Source organism: Papio anubis, chromosome 20, assembly GCF_008728515.1.
Source record: "Papio anubis isolate 15944 chromosome 20, Panubis1.0, whole genome shotgun sequence".
Classification (NCBI taxonomy): Eukaryota; Metazoa; Chordata; class Mammalia; order Primates; family Cercopithecidae; genus Papio; species Papio anubis.
Window position 1 is genome coordinate 31,781,928 of NC_044995.1, and position 17,324 is coordinate 31,799,251.

The 17,324-nt window shown below is 43.5% G+C and overlaps 2 protein-coding genes across 2 annotated transcripts in view; one reads left to right on the top strand and one right to left on the bottom strand.

The window, feature by feature from the left end:
* LOC101007196 (zinc finger protein 506) overlaps nt 1-17,324 on the top strand; it is a 504,157-nt gene that overhangs the window by 34,548 nt on the left and 452,285 nt on the right.
* LOC101009854 (N-alpha-acetyltransferase 50) lies at nt 129-1,876 on the bottom strand. Its single transcript, XM_003915245.5, has one exon. It carries the CDS (start codon nt 1,596-1,598, stop codon nt 1,089-1,091), a length of 510 nt encoding a protein of 169 aa, XP_003915294.1. The 5' UTR covers nt 1,599-1,876; the 3' UTR covers nt 129-1,088.

Sequence of the window (17,324 nt, forward strand, 5' to 3'; positions counted from 1 at the left end):
GCAATAGCACAGCTATGTTATTCTGAAAAATACTGTCTTTTTTTTCCTATAAAATCAAATGCTCAGTGGCCACACTTTTAACAGCTGGCATTAGATGACATTAATTGAATTTATTGTGTCACAGTCCATCTAAGCTTCTTTTTAGGTACTTTTCAATATGTCCAAGAGAAAACACCTGCTTCAGGTTTATTTAGGGGTAGTGACCTATAAGGACATCAACTCAATTTTTAAGGTTAGACTATTGTTGGGTTTACTGAAGAAAAAGGAACAGGGGAAAAATTAAATCACAACACACCTCTTTAGGTCAGTTAAAGGCCATATCTCTAGCTGGGATATTAAAAAAAAATTAATCTCACCAGCCCACATTCTAAAAGTTAATGCCACTAGTAACAATCAACAGCAGGAAAAACAAACCTGCTAACAACCAGCCCACTCATTAGCAAAAAAGCAGTTTAACTCAAATACTTAGACCAAAGTATAACACTAAACCAAACTGCCCCACCCACCAGCAAGAAGAGAAGATATAATTGCTTAAAAATCAAAATAAGCTTAGTATTTCTTACAAGGATAACGATGTTCAACTCCCGAGAGAGTGCTCAGAAGGACTAAAGGTGGAGTGAAGGCAACGTCTAGGGATTAGTATCCCAGTTTTAAAAAACCCAAAGTACCACAAACACACTCAACTAGTCTATGCATTAGAGAACAAGATATTGCTGCTGCTTCTTTTTGTCTTTTGAAATATACAATATTTTGTAGGCTCTGCCCTTCAATGTGAAAGCAGGACATTAAATTTGAAATTTGACAATTAAATTTTTAGGACCATCTAGCTTTAACTGCAAAATTAAACAGATCTACCTTCTCCTTCCTTCAAACCACCTCACAAAAATAAGAGAAAACAATTCAAACATGATTATTTTTTTAAAGTCCTTCAAAGTGTTATAACTCTTAGAGAAAAGGAAAGGAAGAAGGAAAAACAAGAACAAGGAGGGAGAAAAGCTTTAAAAGAAAAGTGTTGGGGGAGGGGGTATCAATGGGCCTCTCTTTTATTTGGCGACAAGCAAGTGCAAGAAAGTTCATTTGTAATTTGTTCAGTTGTCTGTCTTTTGCACATCTGCATTCTGACCAGAAGGAACTTTGAGGTTTTTCTGCAGCACATGAGCATCTGCAGGCTCTATCCTCTTATAGTAGTTCTTCTTTGTCTCAATAATCTCAAAGCCAAACTTCCTGTAGAAGTCAATTGCCGACTCGTTGCTGATCTGGACATGCAGATAAATGTTGTCAAAAGTACCATCTTTTTCACAGATGTTTAAGACATGATTTAACATTTTAGTTCCTATTCCTAGCCTTCGGTAAGGTGCCAGACATCCTAGTGTCATGATGTAAAGTCTCTTCTGATTCTGTGAGTGATCCACCCTACAGCATACCGCACCTACAGCAATATCATTGAAATAGGCAAGTTTTGCTAGCTCGCCAACCTCCAGCACATCTTTGTAGAACTTGTCATTGTAGCTGACTGGAAAGATGACCTGATTCAGTCTTTTCAACTGTTTAATATTGTGTGGTGTCACATCTCCCAGCTCGATCCGGCTACCTTTCATCTTCCCCGCCTGCTGAGGCCGTCGTTACCACCGATATCAACGCCGTCGTAGTCGCCGCCCTCAGGTCTCCGCGCCCTCAGCTCGGGCCACTCAACCCCGCAAGCCGGCCTCCTAGCCTGGGCAGGGAGCTGGGCGAGCAACGAAGGCCGCGAGAGTCGAGTGAGGGCTTGAGTCTGGTGGGGGCGGGAGTGTCTCACGCCGCCGTGCTGGTGCCGCCGCTACTCCACACGTGCACTCGGGTCTCTCAGCTCCCTCCCGCCGCTGCCGCCAGCCAGACCCGCTTCTTTTTAATTTCTTTTATTGAGACAGGATCTTCCTGTGTTGCCCAGGCTGTGCTTGGACTCCTGAGCTTAAGTGATCCTCCCATCTCAGCCTCCCAAAGTGTTAGAATTACAGATGTGAGCCACCGTGTACCTCAGTAATTTCGTGAGATTTTTCCCACTGATAAACAGTACTATATGGGCACAAATCTAAAAGCAATCTGGTTTCTATTTTTGAAGTGTCACTCTCCAGGATTTTAAGAGTCTAGAGCAGCTACTTGAATAGTGCGCTCCATGGAGGTACATAGGCTTCGGAGTGATAGTTGATCCTGAGTCCCAGCCCAGCCACTTAGTAGCTGTGGCTGTTTGGAAAATTTCTTGATGTGGAAGAGTTCCGTGGACCGCATATGAAGAAAAAGCAGAATGGGCTAGGTGCGGTGGCTCACGCTTGTAATCCCAGCACTTTGGGAAGCCGAGGCAGGCAGATCACGAGGTCAGGAGATTGAGACCATCCTGGCCAACATGGTGAAACCCCATCTCTACTAATAATACAAAAATTAACTGGGTGTGGTGGTGTGGGCCTGTAATCCCAGCTACTCAAGAGGCTGAGGCACAAGAATAGCTTGAACCACTGCACTCCAGCCTGGCGACAGAGCAAGAATGATACTGATTGCAAATATGGTAGCAATTTTTCATCCCTCCTGTATTCATGTCCATTGACAGGTGCTTTTACAGCCATTCCCATCAAGATCCAGAATCTATTTTCCAAACACTTGCTCTGGCTGGCCTTACTTGCTCAGGGCAGTAGAAACCTGGGAACATGACAATGTGTTAGTATGGGGCCTAGGCTCAAACAGTTTTGACTACTTCTGTTTTTCTTTTCTTTTCTCTCTCTGTTTTTTCTCTTTTTTTGAGAAGGAGTCTTTCTCTGTCATCACGGCTAGAGTGCAGTGGCATGATCTTGTCTCACTGCAACCTCCATCTCCCAGGTTCAAGCAATTCTCCTGACTCAGCCTCCCGAGTAGCTGAGACTACAGGCATGTGTCACCACACCCAGCTAATTTTTGTATTTTTAGTAGAGACAGGGTTTCACCATGTTGGCCCGGCTGGTCTCAAACTCCTGGGTGATCCACCTGCCTTGGCCTACTAAAGTTCTGGGATTACAGGCGTGAGCCACCATGCCAGGCCTGTTTCTGTTTTCCTTTCAGAACGCTGCCATGTTCATGAGACAATCCCATATTAGCCAGCTGGAGGATAAGATACCATGGGGAGGAGAAGCAAGGTGCCCCTGTTGACAGCCCAAGACGCAGAAGCTCACCCCTAGAAGAGGGCTGCCTTCCTAGTCAATGAGCAGCTCATGACACATGTCTCAACGAGCTCAGCTAAGAACAGAAGAATGGCCTTCTTGCATTAGAGAGAAGAATGGCTAAATGGCTGAGCAGTGCAATTATGAGCTAATCAGTTTTGGGATGGTTTGTTATGCTGCCAAAGGTCACTAATACATGCACCCAGTGCAGATAGAATGCCAAGATTTAATGACAGGTTGATTACTAGTTACCTTCTAATGCTGAGCACCATAAAAGTACTGATATTTTTCTCTATTTAAAGTTAGATGTCTTGTAAGATAATGTTGAGAAATGCAGAACTATTATTGCTGGGTGTGGTGGCTCATGCCTGTAATCCCAGCACTTTGGGAGGCCGAGGTGGGGCAGATCACCTGAGGTCGGGAGTTCGAGAGCAGCCTGACCGACATGGAGCAACCTCATCTCTACTAAAAATACAAAAAAATTAGCCGGGCGTGGTTTCACATATCTGTAATCCCGGCTACTCCTCAAGAGGCTGAGGTAGGAGAATCTCTTGAACCCGGGCGGCAGAGGTTGCTGTGAGCCGAGATCATGCTATTGCACTCCAGCCTGGGCAACAAGAGCAAAACTCAGTCTCAATAAATAAATAAATAAATAGATAAATAAATAAATAAATGCAGAAATACATGTGGACATGTGGACATGTATGCATGTGATTGGTGCTTATATTCACTCAGTTTCCCACACCACAGGAGAAAACAGATAACCACAGCCTGACCATTAGGGTCAAGGCCAAATAGCAAAATAAGTTTGCCTTTAATCTATTTTCTTCCTATGTAAACATGAAAGTTCCAGACTGTGAACAGATCTGAAGACGTAGCGTTTTCTTCTCCTGTGGCCCCAGCATCCTTTGTTCACTGTCTGTTCTCTGAAAGAAAGGTGGGCAACAGGTGGTAAGCAGCGGTTTACCTGTGGTTATTCCATTCCTGCGGCCCTCAGGTGCGGTATCGATTGAGGTCTTCGGCTCACTCTTTATTTTTACTTTTCAGTCAGGTCGTTTGTTTTATTGTTGTTTGAAAACCATTTCTATATGTTGGATAACAATCCTTATCAGATATGTCTTTTGCAAATATTTTCTTCTGTACTGTTTCTTTTCATTCTCTACAGTGTCTTTCACAGAGCAGAAATACTTAATTTTGGTAAATTTGACATCAATTTTTTACTTTTAGAAAATGAACTGGTGGTATTTTATCTAACTTATAATTGCTAAATCCCGGGTCATCTAGATTTTCTCTAATTACATTCTAGGAATTTTAGAGTTTGGCATTTTAAATTTAGGTCTGTGATCCATTTGTGTTAGTTTTTGTGAGGCTGTAATGTTTGTGATTCATGCTTTTGTATGTGGAGGTCCAATTGTTTTAGCATCATTTGTTGAAAGGATTCTCTTGGCTGCATTACAAGTGCCTTTAGTCTTTTATCAAAGATTCATTCAGCATATTAATATGGGCTTACCTCTGGGCTCTGCATTCATTCCATCAACTGATTTGTCTATTCTTTTACCAATATCACACTCTCTTGATTACTATAGCTTTATATTTAATCTTGAAGCTGAGTGGTGTCTCAGTCATCCAATTTTATGTTCTCCTGCAATATTGTGTTGGCTATTCTAGGTCTTTAGCCTCTACATGTAAACTTATTCTAGGTTTTTGCTTGTACATATAAACTTTAGAATCAGTTTGTCAATAGCCCCAAAAGAAGTTTGTGGAATTTTGTTTAAGGTTGTAGTGCATCACAGATCAAGCTAGGAAGGACTGACATCTTGACAATATGGAGTATTTCCATTCATGATCATGTTGTATCTCTCCACTATTTTTTTCTTCTTCTGATTTCTTTTATTAGAAAAAAGTCTTTCTTTTTTATTTTTTTCTTTTTCTTCTTCTTCTTTTTTTTTTGTTTGGAAAGAACCTCGCTCCATCCCCCAGGCTGGAGTTCAGTGATGCAATCTTGGCTCACTACAACCTCCACCTCCCGGGTTCAAGTGATCCTTCTGCCTCAGCCTCCCAAGTAGCTGGGACTACAGGCGTGTGCCACCATGCCAGGCTAATTCTTGTATTTTTAGTAGAGATGGCATTTCACCATGTTTATTGGTACTTTCACAATATTATTTCTCTTCCCTCAGCCTCCTGAGTGGCTGGGATTACAGCTGAACCCGGGAGGTGGAGGTTGCGGTGAGGCGAGATCACACCACTGCACTCCAGCCTGGGCAACAGAGTGAGACTCTGTCTCAAAAACAAACAAACAAACAAAAGTTTCAATATAGGCTTAAAACATCTGTTACTTTACATTATAGAACATCCTCTTAAGATTAGTTTTATTTCTTATAACAAAGAATCTTTACTTGTTTCTTTTTTTTATAAACTATATCTTACTTTGTCACTCAGGCTGGAGTGCAGTGGTATGATTATAGCTCACTGTAGCCTGGAACTCCTGAACTCAGGTGATCTTCCTGCCTTGGCCTCCTGAGTAGGTGGGACTGTAGTTGCATGTCAACATGCCCTATTAATTTCTTTTTTTATAGAGAGAGACAAAGTCTCCCTAGGTTGCCCAGCCTGATCTCAAACTCCTGGCCTCAAGTGATTCTCCTGTCATGGCTTCCCAAAGTCCTCGGATTATTGGCATGAGCCACCATGCCTTGCCTATTTTCTCCAAAAGTTTTTTTCTAAAAAACAAAAAGAAAAAAGAAAAAAAAAAGTGTACTGTCTTCTGTTGGTTGCATATTAGAATATAGGTTGTATAGAGTATCCTACTTTGAAGCAGCCCATTCCAGAGTCTACACAAAGTTGTTCTACCTGAACTGCTTTAAGACAATTACCTCATGTGGGGCAAGGGCGTGGGGGAGTCCCCCAGAAAATTCACCAACTGAAAATAACTACAGAAACAATATGTGCCTATTCCCAAACAGAGCAAGAGTGTCTGCTGTAGATGGTCAACCTTTCCAGACAGTAGTAACATCTACGTTCACCAAGAGACATACTGTGAACTCTGAGAACAGGTTACAATGTGTATTGAGTCAGGAGAGACTCATCCATCAGACCATAGCCAAAGACAGTCAAATATTAAACATCTTCTCTGCACATGTGGAAACATCAGATGTGCAAACATAAAACATTGGGAGACAAGGCTCTCACTGCATATTTGTGAGTTTTAGTCTCCAGTGAGACACATTGAGCGCACATCTCCTATTTCACTACTGCTGCATCTATCATACACTACATTTCATATATATTTCATACTATTTTTGAATTTTATATTCCATTTGTCTCTAAATCTGTTCATAAATCAAAACTATATTATTTAACTTTTCAATTCCTTACAACACATCACAGAAGATGTCACTTCACTTTTCCAAGCTCAGGCTGGAGTGCAGTGACATGATCTCAGCTCATTGCAACCTCCACCTTCCAGGTTCAAGCTAATCTCCTGCCTCTGCCTCCCAAGTAGCTGGGATTACAGGTGCACCCCACCACACCTGACTAATTTTTGTGTTTTCAGTAGAAATGGTGTTTCACCATGTTGGCCAGGCTGGTCTCAAACTCCTGACCTCAGGTGATCTGTCCACTTCGGCTTCCCAAAATGCTAAAATTACAGGAGGGAGCCACCACACCTGGCAAAGAGCTGTAATTGTTATTGGTAAATTGTAACTGGAGCAAATTTTTCAAAATATCTTATTTTTTGTTCAAGTTCAACAGCTCATTTTCCTTTATTCAGCTATGAATAATTGAGATCTATCCATAATGACTTAAAACACCTAAGTATTTTTTTTTTTCATAAAAACTTGGGAGTTAGGCATACCTGGGCCAGTATGGCAGCTTCATGAAGCCCTTAGGGATGTCTCTGCTCCATCACCCCTGACATTTTTTTCCATTCTTCATGGTCCAAGATGAGGCTGAAGATCCAGAACATCTATTAACATCCATATTTTTGAAAACCAAAAAAGCTCTTTTTAAAATCATTGTTGTTCCATCTACTCAATTTCTGAATGTTATTTTATTTGTGCTGTTTTCTTCCAACTTCTATTTTAGGATCAATGGTGCATGTGCAGGTTTGTGAAATGGGTAAATTGCATGTCACTGGGGTTTAGTGTACACATTATTTCATCAGCCAGATAGTCAGCATGGTGCTTGATAGGTAGATTTATTTATTTGTTTTTTTATGGAGTTTTGCTCTTGTTGCCCAGGCTGGGGTGCAGTGGCCTCATCTTGGCTCCCTGCAACCTCTCTGCATCCCAGGTTCAAGTGATTCTCCTGCCATAGCCTCCTGAGTAGCTGGGATTACAGGTTCATGCCACCATGCTCGGCTAATTTTTGTATTTTTAATAGAGACCAAGTTTCACCATATTAACCAGGATGGTCTGGAACTCCTGACCTTGTGATCTGCCTGCCTCAGGCTCCCAAAGTGCTGGGAATATAGGCATGAGCCACCGCGCCTGGCCCAATTTTTGTATTTTGAGACAAGGTTTTACCATGGTGGCCAGGCTGGTGTCCAACTCCTGACCTCAGGTGATCCGCCCGCCTCAGCCTTCCAAAGTGCTGGGATTACAGGCGTGAGCCACCGTGCCTGGCAGATAGCTGGATTTTTGATCCTCACCCTGCTCACACCCTCTACTCTCACGTAGACCCTGGTGTTTATTGTTTTCCTCTTTGAGTCATGTGTACTCAATGTTTAGCTTCAATTTATAAGTGAGAATATTCAGTATTTTGTTTTCTGTTCCTGCATTAATTTGCTTATAATAATGGCCTCCAGCTGTATCCATGTTGCTGCAAAGGACGTAATTTTACTCTGTTTTATGTCTGACTTGTATTCCATGGTGTACATGCGCCACGTTTTTCTTTTTTTTTTTTTGAGACGGAGTCTTGCTCTGTCGCCCAGGCTGGAGTTCAGTGGCGCCATCTCGGCTCACTACAAGCTTCGCCTCCTGGGTTCATGCCATTCTCCTGCCTCAGCCTCCCGGGTAGCTGGGGCCACCGCGCCCGGCTAATTTTTTGTATTTTTAGTAGAGACAGGGTTTCACCGTGTTAGTCAGGATGGTCTCGATCTCCTGACCTTGTGATCCGCCCGCCTCGGCCTCCCAAAGTGCTGGGATTACAGGCGTGAGCCACCGCGCCCGGTGCCACATTTTTCTAATTCAGTCAACTGTTGATGGGCACATAGATTGATTACATATCTTTGCTATTGTCAAAAGGGCTACAGTGAACATATGTGTGCATGTGTCTTTATAGTAGAATGATTTATATCCCTTTTGGTATATACCCGGTAACAGGATGGCTGTGTCAAATGGTTTAAAGTTATTTGAGAAATCTTCACACTGCTCTTTCCACAGTGGCTGAACTAACTTACATTCTCCTTGCTCTGCAATCTGACCAATATCACATTGTGGTTTTTATTTGCATTTCTTTAATAATTGTAATGTTTACCATTTTTAAATGTGCTCTTTGGCTTTGTGTATGTCTTCTTTTGAGAAGTATCTGGTTTTTGTTTTGAGATGGAGTCTTGTTCTGTCACCCAAACTAGAGTATAGTGGTAGGATCTCTGCTCACTGCAACCTCCACCTCCCGGGTTTAAGTGATTCTCCTGCCTCAGTCTCCCGAGTAGCTGGGATTCCAGGCACCCACCACCGCGCCTGGCTAATTTTTGTATTTTAAGTAGAGACAGGGTTTTGTCATGTTGGCAAGGCTGGTCTCAAACTTCTGACCTTGAGATCCGTCTGCCTCAGCCTCCCAAAGTGCTGAGATTACAGGCGTGAGCCACAGTGCCCAGCTGAGACGTGTCTGTTTATGTCTTTGTTCATTCTTTAATTGGTTGTTTATATTTTGCTTGTTGATTTGTTTATGTTTCTTTATAGATTCTGGATATTAGACCGTTTTCAGATGCATAGTTTTCAAATATTTTCTCTCATTCTGCAGGTTGTCTGTTTACTTTATTGATGGTTTTTTTCACTGTGTAGAAGCTCTTAAGTTTAATTAGGTCCTGTCTGTGAATTTCTGTATTTGTTGCAGTTGCTTTGAGAGTCAGCATCATGAAATCTTTGTCAAAACCTATGTGCAGAATGGTATTTCCTAGGTTTTCTTCTAGGGACTTTACAGTTTTAGATTTTATGTTTGAGTCTCTAATCAACATTAGGTTAATTTTGTACATGGCGAGAGATAGAGGTCCAGTTTCAAACTTCTGCATATGGCTAGTCCATTATCTCGGCACCATTTATTGAATAAGAAGTTACTTCCCAATTGATCGTTATCATCAACTTTGTCAAAGATAACATAGTTATAAATGAGTAGTCATTCTTACATCAGACAAAACAGGCTTTAAAGCAAAAACAGGTAAAAATAAAAAACACAAAAAGGGACATTATAAAATGATAAAAGGACTAGTTCAACAGGAAAATATCACAATCCTAAATATATATGCACCTAACACTGGAGCTCCCAAATTCATAAAACAATCACTACTACACCTAAGAACTGAGATAAATGGCAACACAATAATAATGGGGAATTTCAATACTCTACTGACAGCACTAGACAAGTCATCAAGACAGAAAGTCAACAATAACAACAGAAAAACACAGTGGACTTAAACTATATCCTAGAACAAATGGGCTTGACAAATACTTACAGAACATTCTACCCAACAACTGCAGAATATACATTTTATTCACCAGCACATGAAGCATTCTCCAAGACAGACATATGATAGGCCACAAAACAAGTTGCAATAAATTTAAGGCAATCAAAATTATATCAACTAGTCTCTCAGACTGCAGTGGAATAAAATTGAAAATCAACTCCAAATGAACCATCAAAACCATGCAAATACATGGAAATTAAATTTTAGAAATTAAATAAAACCATGGAAATTAAATTAAATATTAAATTTAAGATCAACCTGTTTCTGAATGATCATTGGATGAAATCAAGATTGGAATTTAAAAATTTTTTGAACGGAACAATAATAATGGCACAACCTATCAAAACGTCTGGGATAGAGCAGAAGTGGTGTTAAAAGGAGTGTTCATAGCATCAAGAGCCTCCATCAAAAAAGTCTGAAAGAGCATAAGTAGACAATGTAAGATAACAACTCAAGGAACTAGAGAAACAAGAAAAAGCCAAACCCAAACCCAGCAGAGGAAAAGAAATAACAAAGATCAGAGCAGAACTAAATGAAACTGAAACAACCACCACCAAAAAATCCAAACCATAAATGAAATGAAAAGCTGGCTCTTAGGAAAGATAAACAAAATTGATAGACCATTAACAGCATTAACCAAGAAGAGAGAAGATCTAAATAAGCTCAATTAGAAATGAAACAGAAGATACTGCAACTGATGCCACAGAAATACAAAAGATCATTCAGGGTGACTGTGAACACCTTTACATGCACAAATTAGAAAACCTAAAGGAGATAAATAAATTCCTGCAAATGTACAACCCTCCTAGATTAAAAAACAACAACTCTGAACAGACTAATAACAAGAAGTGAGATTGAAATAATAATTTTTAAAAATTGCCAACCAAAAAAAAAAAAAGTTCAGAACTAGGTGGATTCACAGCTAAATTATATTAGACTTTCAAAGAAAAATTGGTGGGGGCAGGGCGAAGACGGCTGACTAGAAGCAGCATCCCATAAAAAAGAACCATAATAGTGTGTCAATCCTGCACCACAACCTGAGGTATCCAGGTTCTCTCATCAGAACTGACTAGGTGGCTGGCGTGACCCATGGAGAGGAAGGAAGAGCAGTGTGGTATGCAGCCCACCTGACACCCACATGGGCCTGGGGAGCCCCCACCCCCACCCAGCCAAAGGAGGCCATGAGTGAGCATGCTATCCATCCTGGGAAACTGTGCTTTTTCCATGAAACTTGCAACCCATGAATTAGAAGATTCCACTCCTGAACCCACACCACTGGAGCCTAAGGTCCCAACTGTTGGAAACAAGAGCTGAGAGTTGCAAAGAGAAAGAGCACTGAAACAAGGAATTTATCAGCAAGGCAAATTTACTTCTGCAGAAGGGTGCCAGTCATGTCTCTGGCTGTTGTGAGAGCACAGCATACAAGGGAGGGAAGGGGTTTTTATCCCTAACACAGTCCCTGCTTCTGTGTCCTGCTCCCATTGGCCAGAGTCAGATGGCACAATCTAAGCTAACTCAATGGCTGTTTTAAATCGAGACTGGCAGGAAGGTTGTTTACAGAGCAGGTAACTAGGAGCGAGGAGGGCTTCTTCCAAATAAGGAAGAGATGTGGGTTACAGATTGCAACGGGGAGAAGAGATGTTTACAGAGCAGGTAGCTAGGAGTGGAAGGTACAAGGAAGTTGATTTTGAGAACAAAGAACAAGGAAGTTACCCTTTGAAGAGGGACTTATTATGCCTGACACAACCCTGGAGTTGAGCAGATTATGAACAGCCTATGAGCTAGAATCTGCTTAAGCCTGCGGAGTTCCCACTGGAGGGGCGACCAGTACCACAGTTGCAGCTGGCTGCTGTCTTAGCTGTTTGAGCTTCTTGGGGGAGGGACAGCAACCAGCACTGGGACTCGAAACGGCCTAACAGGCTCAGCTCCCTGGGTGGGGAAAGGGCAGCAGCCATCTCCATAGCTCCTGGCTGTACTTTTCCCCTGCTAGATCCAGGGAAACTGGATAGCTTGGTCTCAAGAGGTGTCCCCCACAGCCCAACACACTAGCTGTGGCAGACTGTGGCCAGAATGTCTCTTCAGGGCTGACCCGTCCCTCATCACTGGGCAGGGCCTCCCTGCAGGAACTCCAACAACTCCAGCCAGGGGCTCAGGGACAGAACTCTGATGTCTCTGGGCCTGAGCCCCTAGGGGGAGGAGTGGCTGCAGTCCCTGTGGACCGGCAGACTTAGCCTTTCCTCCTGCTAGTTCTGTGGAATTTGGGCAGCCCAGATGAGTGGGTTGCCCAGCAAAACACCTCCCTCCACCCAAGGAACAGTCAAAGTGCTTCATTAAATGGGTTCTGCTCCCTGTGCTATCCCCTGGTGACCCTTCAACAGGGCTTGTCAGGGTCAAGTAGGATCCTACTTGTCAGTAGGATCACCCTATACAGGAGTGATCCTACTGGCATCAGGTTGGTGCCTCTTGAGGGCAGAGATCACAGAGGAGGGAGCAGATACTCTGCTATTCAACTTTCTTGAGTGACATCTCCAGGCATGGGAGTGAACCAGCTGAACAGGGCCTGAAGTGAACCCCCAGCAAACTGCAGCAGCCCTACAGAAGGAGGACCTGACCATTGAAAGAAAAACAAGCAAACAGAAAGAACCAACAGCATCCAAAACCAAAAAGCACCCACAAAAACCCCATCCAAGGCCGGGCATGGTGGCTCACACCTGTAAAAAGGTTAACTTGTTTTTGTGCTTGGCTATTGTTTTTAAATAACTAACGTATAGAAACAGTTTGAAATAGAAATTTCTCTGAGACAACGCTGGATGAACGCCTAAGGGGACTCACACAACCTGTTCCGAGACTTGGTGACCATTGTTTGTGTCCGTGTTCAATTGAGTTCAAATTTAATATTTAACTTTTCCACTACATTTGGCCTCAGTTGGATACTCAATTGTATTAAAAGACCCTCACAGATATACGGGGAACACATAGTTGATATAGATTACAGACACAGGGTAAGCACAGGAGAATTAAAAGCACAATTAATAAAAATTAAACCCAACATGGCTTTGCAAGCAGAGTAATATTATGAGACTTGCCAGGTATATACACATCACATTCAGTATGCAGCAAGGCCCAAACCCCTCCATGGGCTCTGGTAAGCATCTCTAATGCCATTTGATTTTGCAACACAACAGTACGCAGCTGAGAAAATTCATCTGATAACAACATAAGGCCAGTGCTACTATCATTAAGAGCTTTTTCTACATGTAAGGTAAATGTTTTAATCTGTTGCTGAAGCAGGATTGTACGGACAGCAGGGGAGAATACTGTGATAGGGTACCACCACCAGGGAGGCCAGCGCATTTGTAACCAGCCATGTTTGTAAGCATCTAGATTACTGGGGAGGGGAATATTATCGCGGACAGTGAATGAAATTAATGGCCACGCCCAAGTACATCTCCCCATCAAAAGCGGCAGCAGGTATCACCACCCACAGGAGCTGCATACCCAGAGGGCCCCCGTGGGGACAGCAGTGGAGCTACCGTAATCATAGTGTACTAATTTCTTATTAAAATAGGAAAAGGGATTGTGGTTCACTGGGCGCGATATTGTTGATTTGGAGTATGTGTTGACAAGTGACTGGAGAAACCACAGAGAAACATTAGAGGAGTCATTTACTGCCTCCAGACAAAGCAGGGGCTGTATGGAATCCGGCCACCAGCACAGCAGGTTTCCAAAATACATGGTTCCAGGACTATTGGGCAGGATACCAAGGCTTTCAATACAAGGTAAGGGTGCTAGGCCGGGCGCGGTGGCTCAAGCCTGTAATCCCAGCACTTTGGGAGGCCGAGACGGGCGGATCACGAGGTCAGGAGATCGAGACCATCCTGGCTGACACGGTGAAACCCCGTCTCTACTAAAAAATACAAAAAACTAGCCGGGCGAGGTGGCGGGCGCCTGTAGTCCCAGCTACTCGGGAGGCTGAGGCAGGAGAATGGCGTGAACCCGGGAGGCGGAGCTTGCAGTGAGCTGAGATCCGGCCACAGCACTCCAGCCTGGGTGACAGAGCCAGACTCCGTCTCTGTGGCCGGATCTCAGCTCACTAAAACAAGGTAAGGGTGCCGTTCACCTTTTGTCTGACTTGGCAAAGATAGATTCCTTAGTGTGGTCAAAGGAAGTCCAGGTTGGATTGCAAGTGTTGTTGTTATGGCCCCATGGGTAACAACATAGCAATTCAGAAATACTGTCAGGGATGATTCTCCAAGTTTGCCCATTTTTGGCGGCCTCCGGCAACTCAACATACAGCCAACATTGATTGCAGTTGGCTTCTGTTGCAGCGGTGGCTACCCAGGTGATGAATTTATTCTTGGCCTCAGACACAAAGACACAGGTGCTGACCACTAGTAGATAGGTTATTCCCTGTAATAACAAAAATGGAGGGGAACATGATATTGTTTTTCATCTTTAGGAAATGGTACTATGCCTTCATTTTCTGTTTTTATAGCTACAAGGTCACCAGCCTTAGGATCGGGATCTGATGGATGCTGTACCCATATTTTGACTCCAGGATTTAAGCTACCTGTACCAGGGGAGCTGAATCCCCCAGTTCTGCATGTAGACTCTGTTGGGCAGAGATTTCCTCAGGGGTTGATTGTGGACAAGGTACCACTAACAATTGAGCAACCAGCATCTGTGGTTTTATAGCAAAAGAATCTGGAGTGGTATTGTGTACAATGACCTTTAACTCTCCCTGGTAATCACTATCAATTATACCACCATACACTAGAATGCCTCTCATTGCAAGGCTTGAACATGTTGCAATCCATTTACCTGCATTCAAGTTTGCAGTGATGGTGGAAATTTTGACCTGTTGATCTTCCTGCTGATTAAATAGTCTGTCAAGAGAAAGCAGAGATGCCTGAGCATCAACATGGAAAACAGGGTCGGGTGCAGTGGCTCATGCCTGTAATCCCACACTTTGGGAGGCTGAGGTGGGTGGATCATGAGGTCAAGAGATCGAGACCATCCTGGCCAACATGATGAAACCCTGTCTCCACAAAAAATACAAAAATGAGCTGGGCATGGCAGTGCGAACCTGTAGTCCCAGCTACTCGGGAGGCTGAGTCAGGAGAATCACTTGAACCTGGGACGTGGACGTTGTGGTGAGCCCGGATCGCGCCACTGCACTCCAGCCTAGCAACAGAGTGAGACTGAGTCTTAAAAAAAAAATTAGCTAGGCATGGCGGCCCATGCCTGTAATCCCAGCTCCTTGGTAGAGTGAGGCAGGAGAATCTCATGAACGTGGGAGGCAGAGGTTGCAGTGAGCTGAGATTGCACCACTGCACTTCATTTTGGTGAAAGGGCTAGGAAAAAAAAAAAAAAAAACAGCAAAACCAAACATGGAACACAGTGATAATGGTAGTGTGCACCAGGATTCAGATACCTTACCAGTATTGTTCTCGCCAAACCTCTTTATTCCCAATTAGCCATTTATTTCGTTGCCAGTGGGGCACCCAGGTGGTAAGACCATTTGCTACTGACCAAGAGTTGGTATACAAGTGACAAATCCCTCTGGTCTCCTCCTGAATAGCTCAGAGGATGGCTACTAGTTCAGCTAACTGGCTGCTCCCACCCCTTCCTTCATCAGAAATGCTTGTTTTTTTAAGAGGATTATAAGCCACAGCCTTCCAGCATCGGGTCCCACCAATGTATTTGGTGGATCCATCAGGAAACCAAGCGTATTTCTGATCCTCTGGGCTTAGTTCTTCAAAGGATTTGCCCCATTTGACGGGCAACACGGGGTGGTGTTTCCCTCTGTATCTGCAGGACTTATTCAGTGTTTCCTGTGCTGTCAAGTTTTGTCCATCCTCATGTAAAAGTAATACTCCCTTTGGTTTTGGCTTAGCCTGGTTTTGTATGTACCATTTCTGTTTTATGGTGCTACTTTCTTGAGTGTGCCCTATCTGGTGGGTTTTGGGGGAACTCATGTCTCAGGTCATAATAGCAATTTCAGGCTTCATAAAAACATCATGGCTGAAGCAAAGGTGTTCCATTTCTAGCAAAAGCCCAATAGCAAGCTAACAATTGCTTCTTGAGGCCGGGCGCGGTGGCTCAAGCCTGTAATCCCAGCACTTTGGGAGGCCGAGATGGGCGGATCACGAGGTCAGGAGATCGAGACCATCCTGGCTGACACGGTGAAACCCCGTCTCTACTAAAAAACACGAAAACTTAGCTGGGCGAGGTGGCGGGCGCCTGTAGTCCCAGCTACTCAGGAGGCTGAGGCAGGAGAATGGCGTAAACCCAGGAGGTGGAGATTGCAGTGAGCTGAGATCCGGCCACTGCACTCCAGCCTGGGCGACAGAGTGAGACTCCGTCTCAAAAAAAAAAAAAAAAAACAAAAAAACAATTGCTTCTTGAAAGGGTTATAAGCTTTTCCAGCCTCTGGCAGTTTCTGGGTCCAAAACCCGAAAAGTACCCTCTTCCCATCTTGTTTCTGCCCAAGGCTCCAATTAGCATGTTGATCTAGGACAGTTACTTGGAGTTCTACTGGCCCATCCCATATGGGCCATAGATCCAGGGCCAGTTGCACTGTTTGTTTAGCTTGTTCCAATGCCATGCTGTCTGTCTCTCCCCAGTGAACGTCATAGTGTTTTCTAGTGACTGCATGCAAAGGTTGTAAAATGTTACCTAAGTGGGGAATATGATGTCTCCAGAATCCAAACAAGACAGTACATTTCTGGGCCTCCTTCTTAGTGGTGGGGTTTGCAAATTCTAGTATTTTAGCTCTAGCTTTTGGTAAAATGGACTATTTCTTTGCATTCCATAAAACACCAAGGGATTTTATACTTTGTGCAGGTCCTTGAATTTTACTAGGGTTAATTTCCCATTTTTGAGATAGGAGCTGGGTTTTTACCCGCTTCAAGCCCCGGTTGGCTAGTTCTTCAGTTTTACCCTGACCAGGCCACCTGGACAGCTGCTTTTTTCAGCAATAGGCTGATAGCTTTGAGCTTGATCAGTCAAGACATTGACTGGCATTGGGCCAGGGCCAGTCTGGAAGTCAGATTAGCATTTTCCTTTTTCAGCTTACATTTCTCTTGTAGCAACCAGCCCCTATCTCAATAAATTAATTTATAAGCACTAAGCAAACACCATCCACTTTGGGATGTCCCCTCAGCATCTCCCTTGCTGACCAGAATCCCCTGCAGCACTTCATGCACAGTCAAAGGTTTAAATTGCACTAATTTAGATTCCCAATTCTCACAAAGGCCAGTTCCCCTGGACCATTTAATCAACAAGAGGGAGAACTGGGAGAGTTCCCATCCCGGGATATGGGAAATCCCTGAGCCTCCAGCCCTGTCCTTCTGGTCAAAAAGGGGCACACTTTTGTTTCCAAATCCTATTTGTGATGCCAAAAATGTTCTGTGCTGGAAATGTTGAGAGGGGAGAAGAAAAGACACACACACAATACCTTTAAGGGTAAGCAAGCT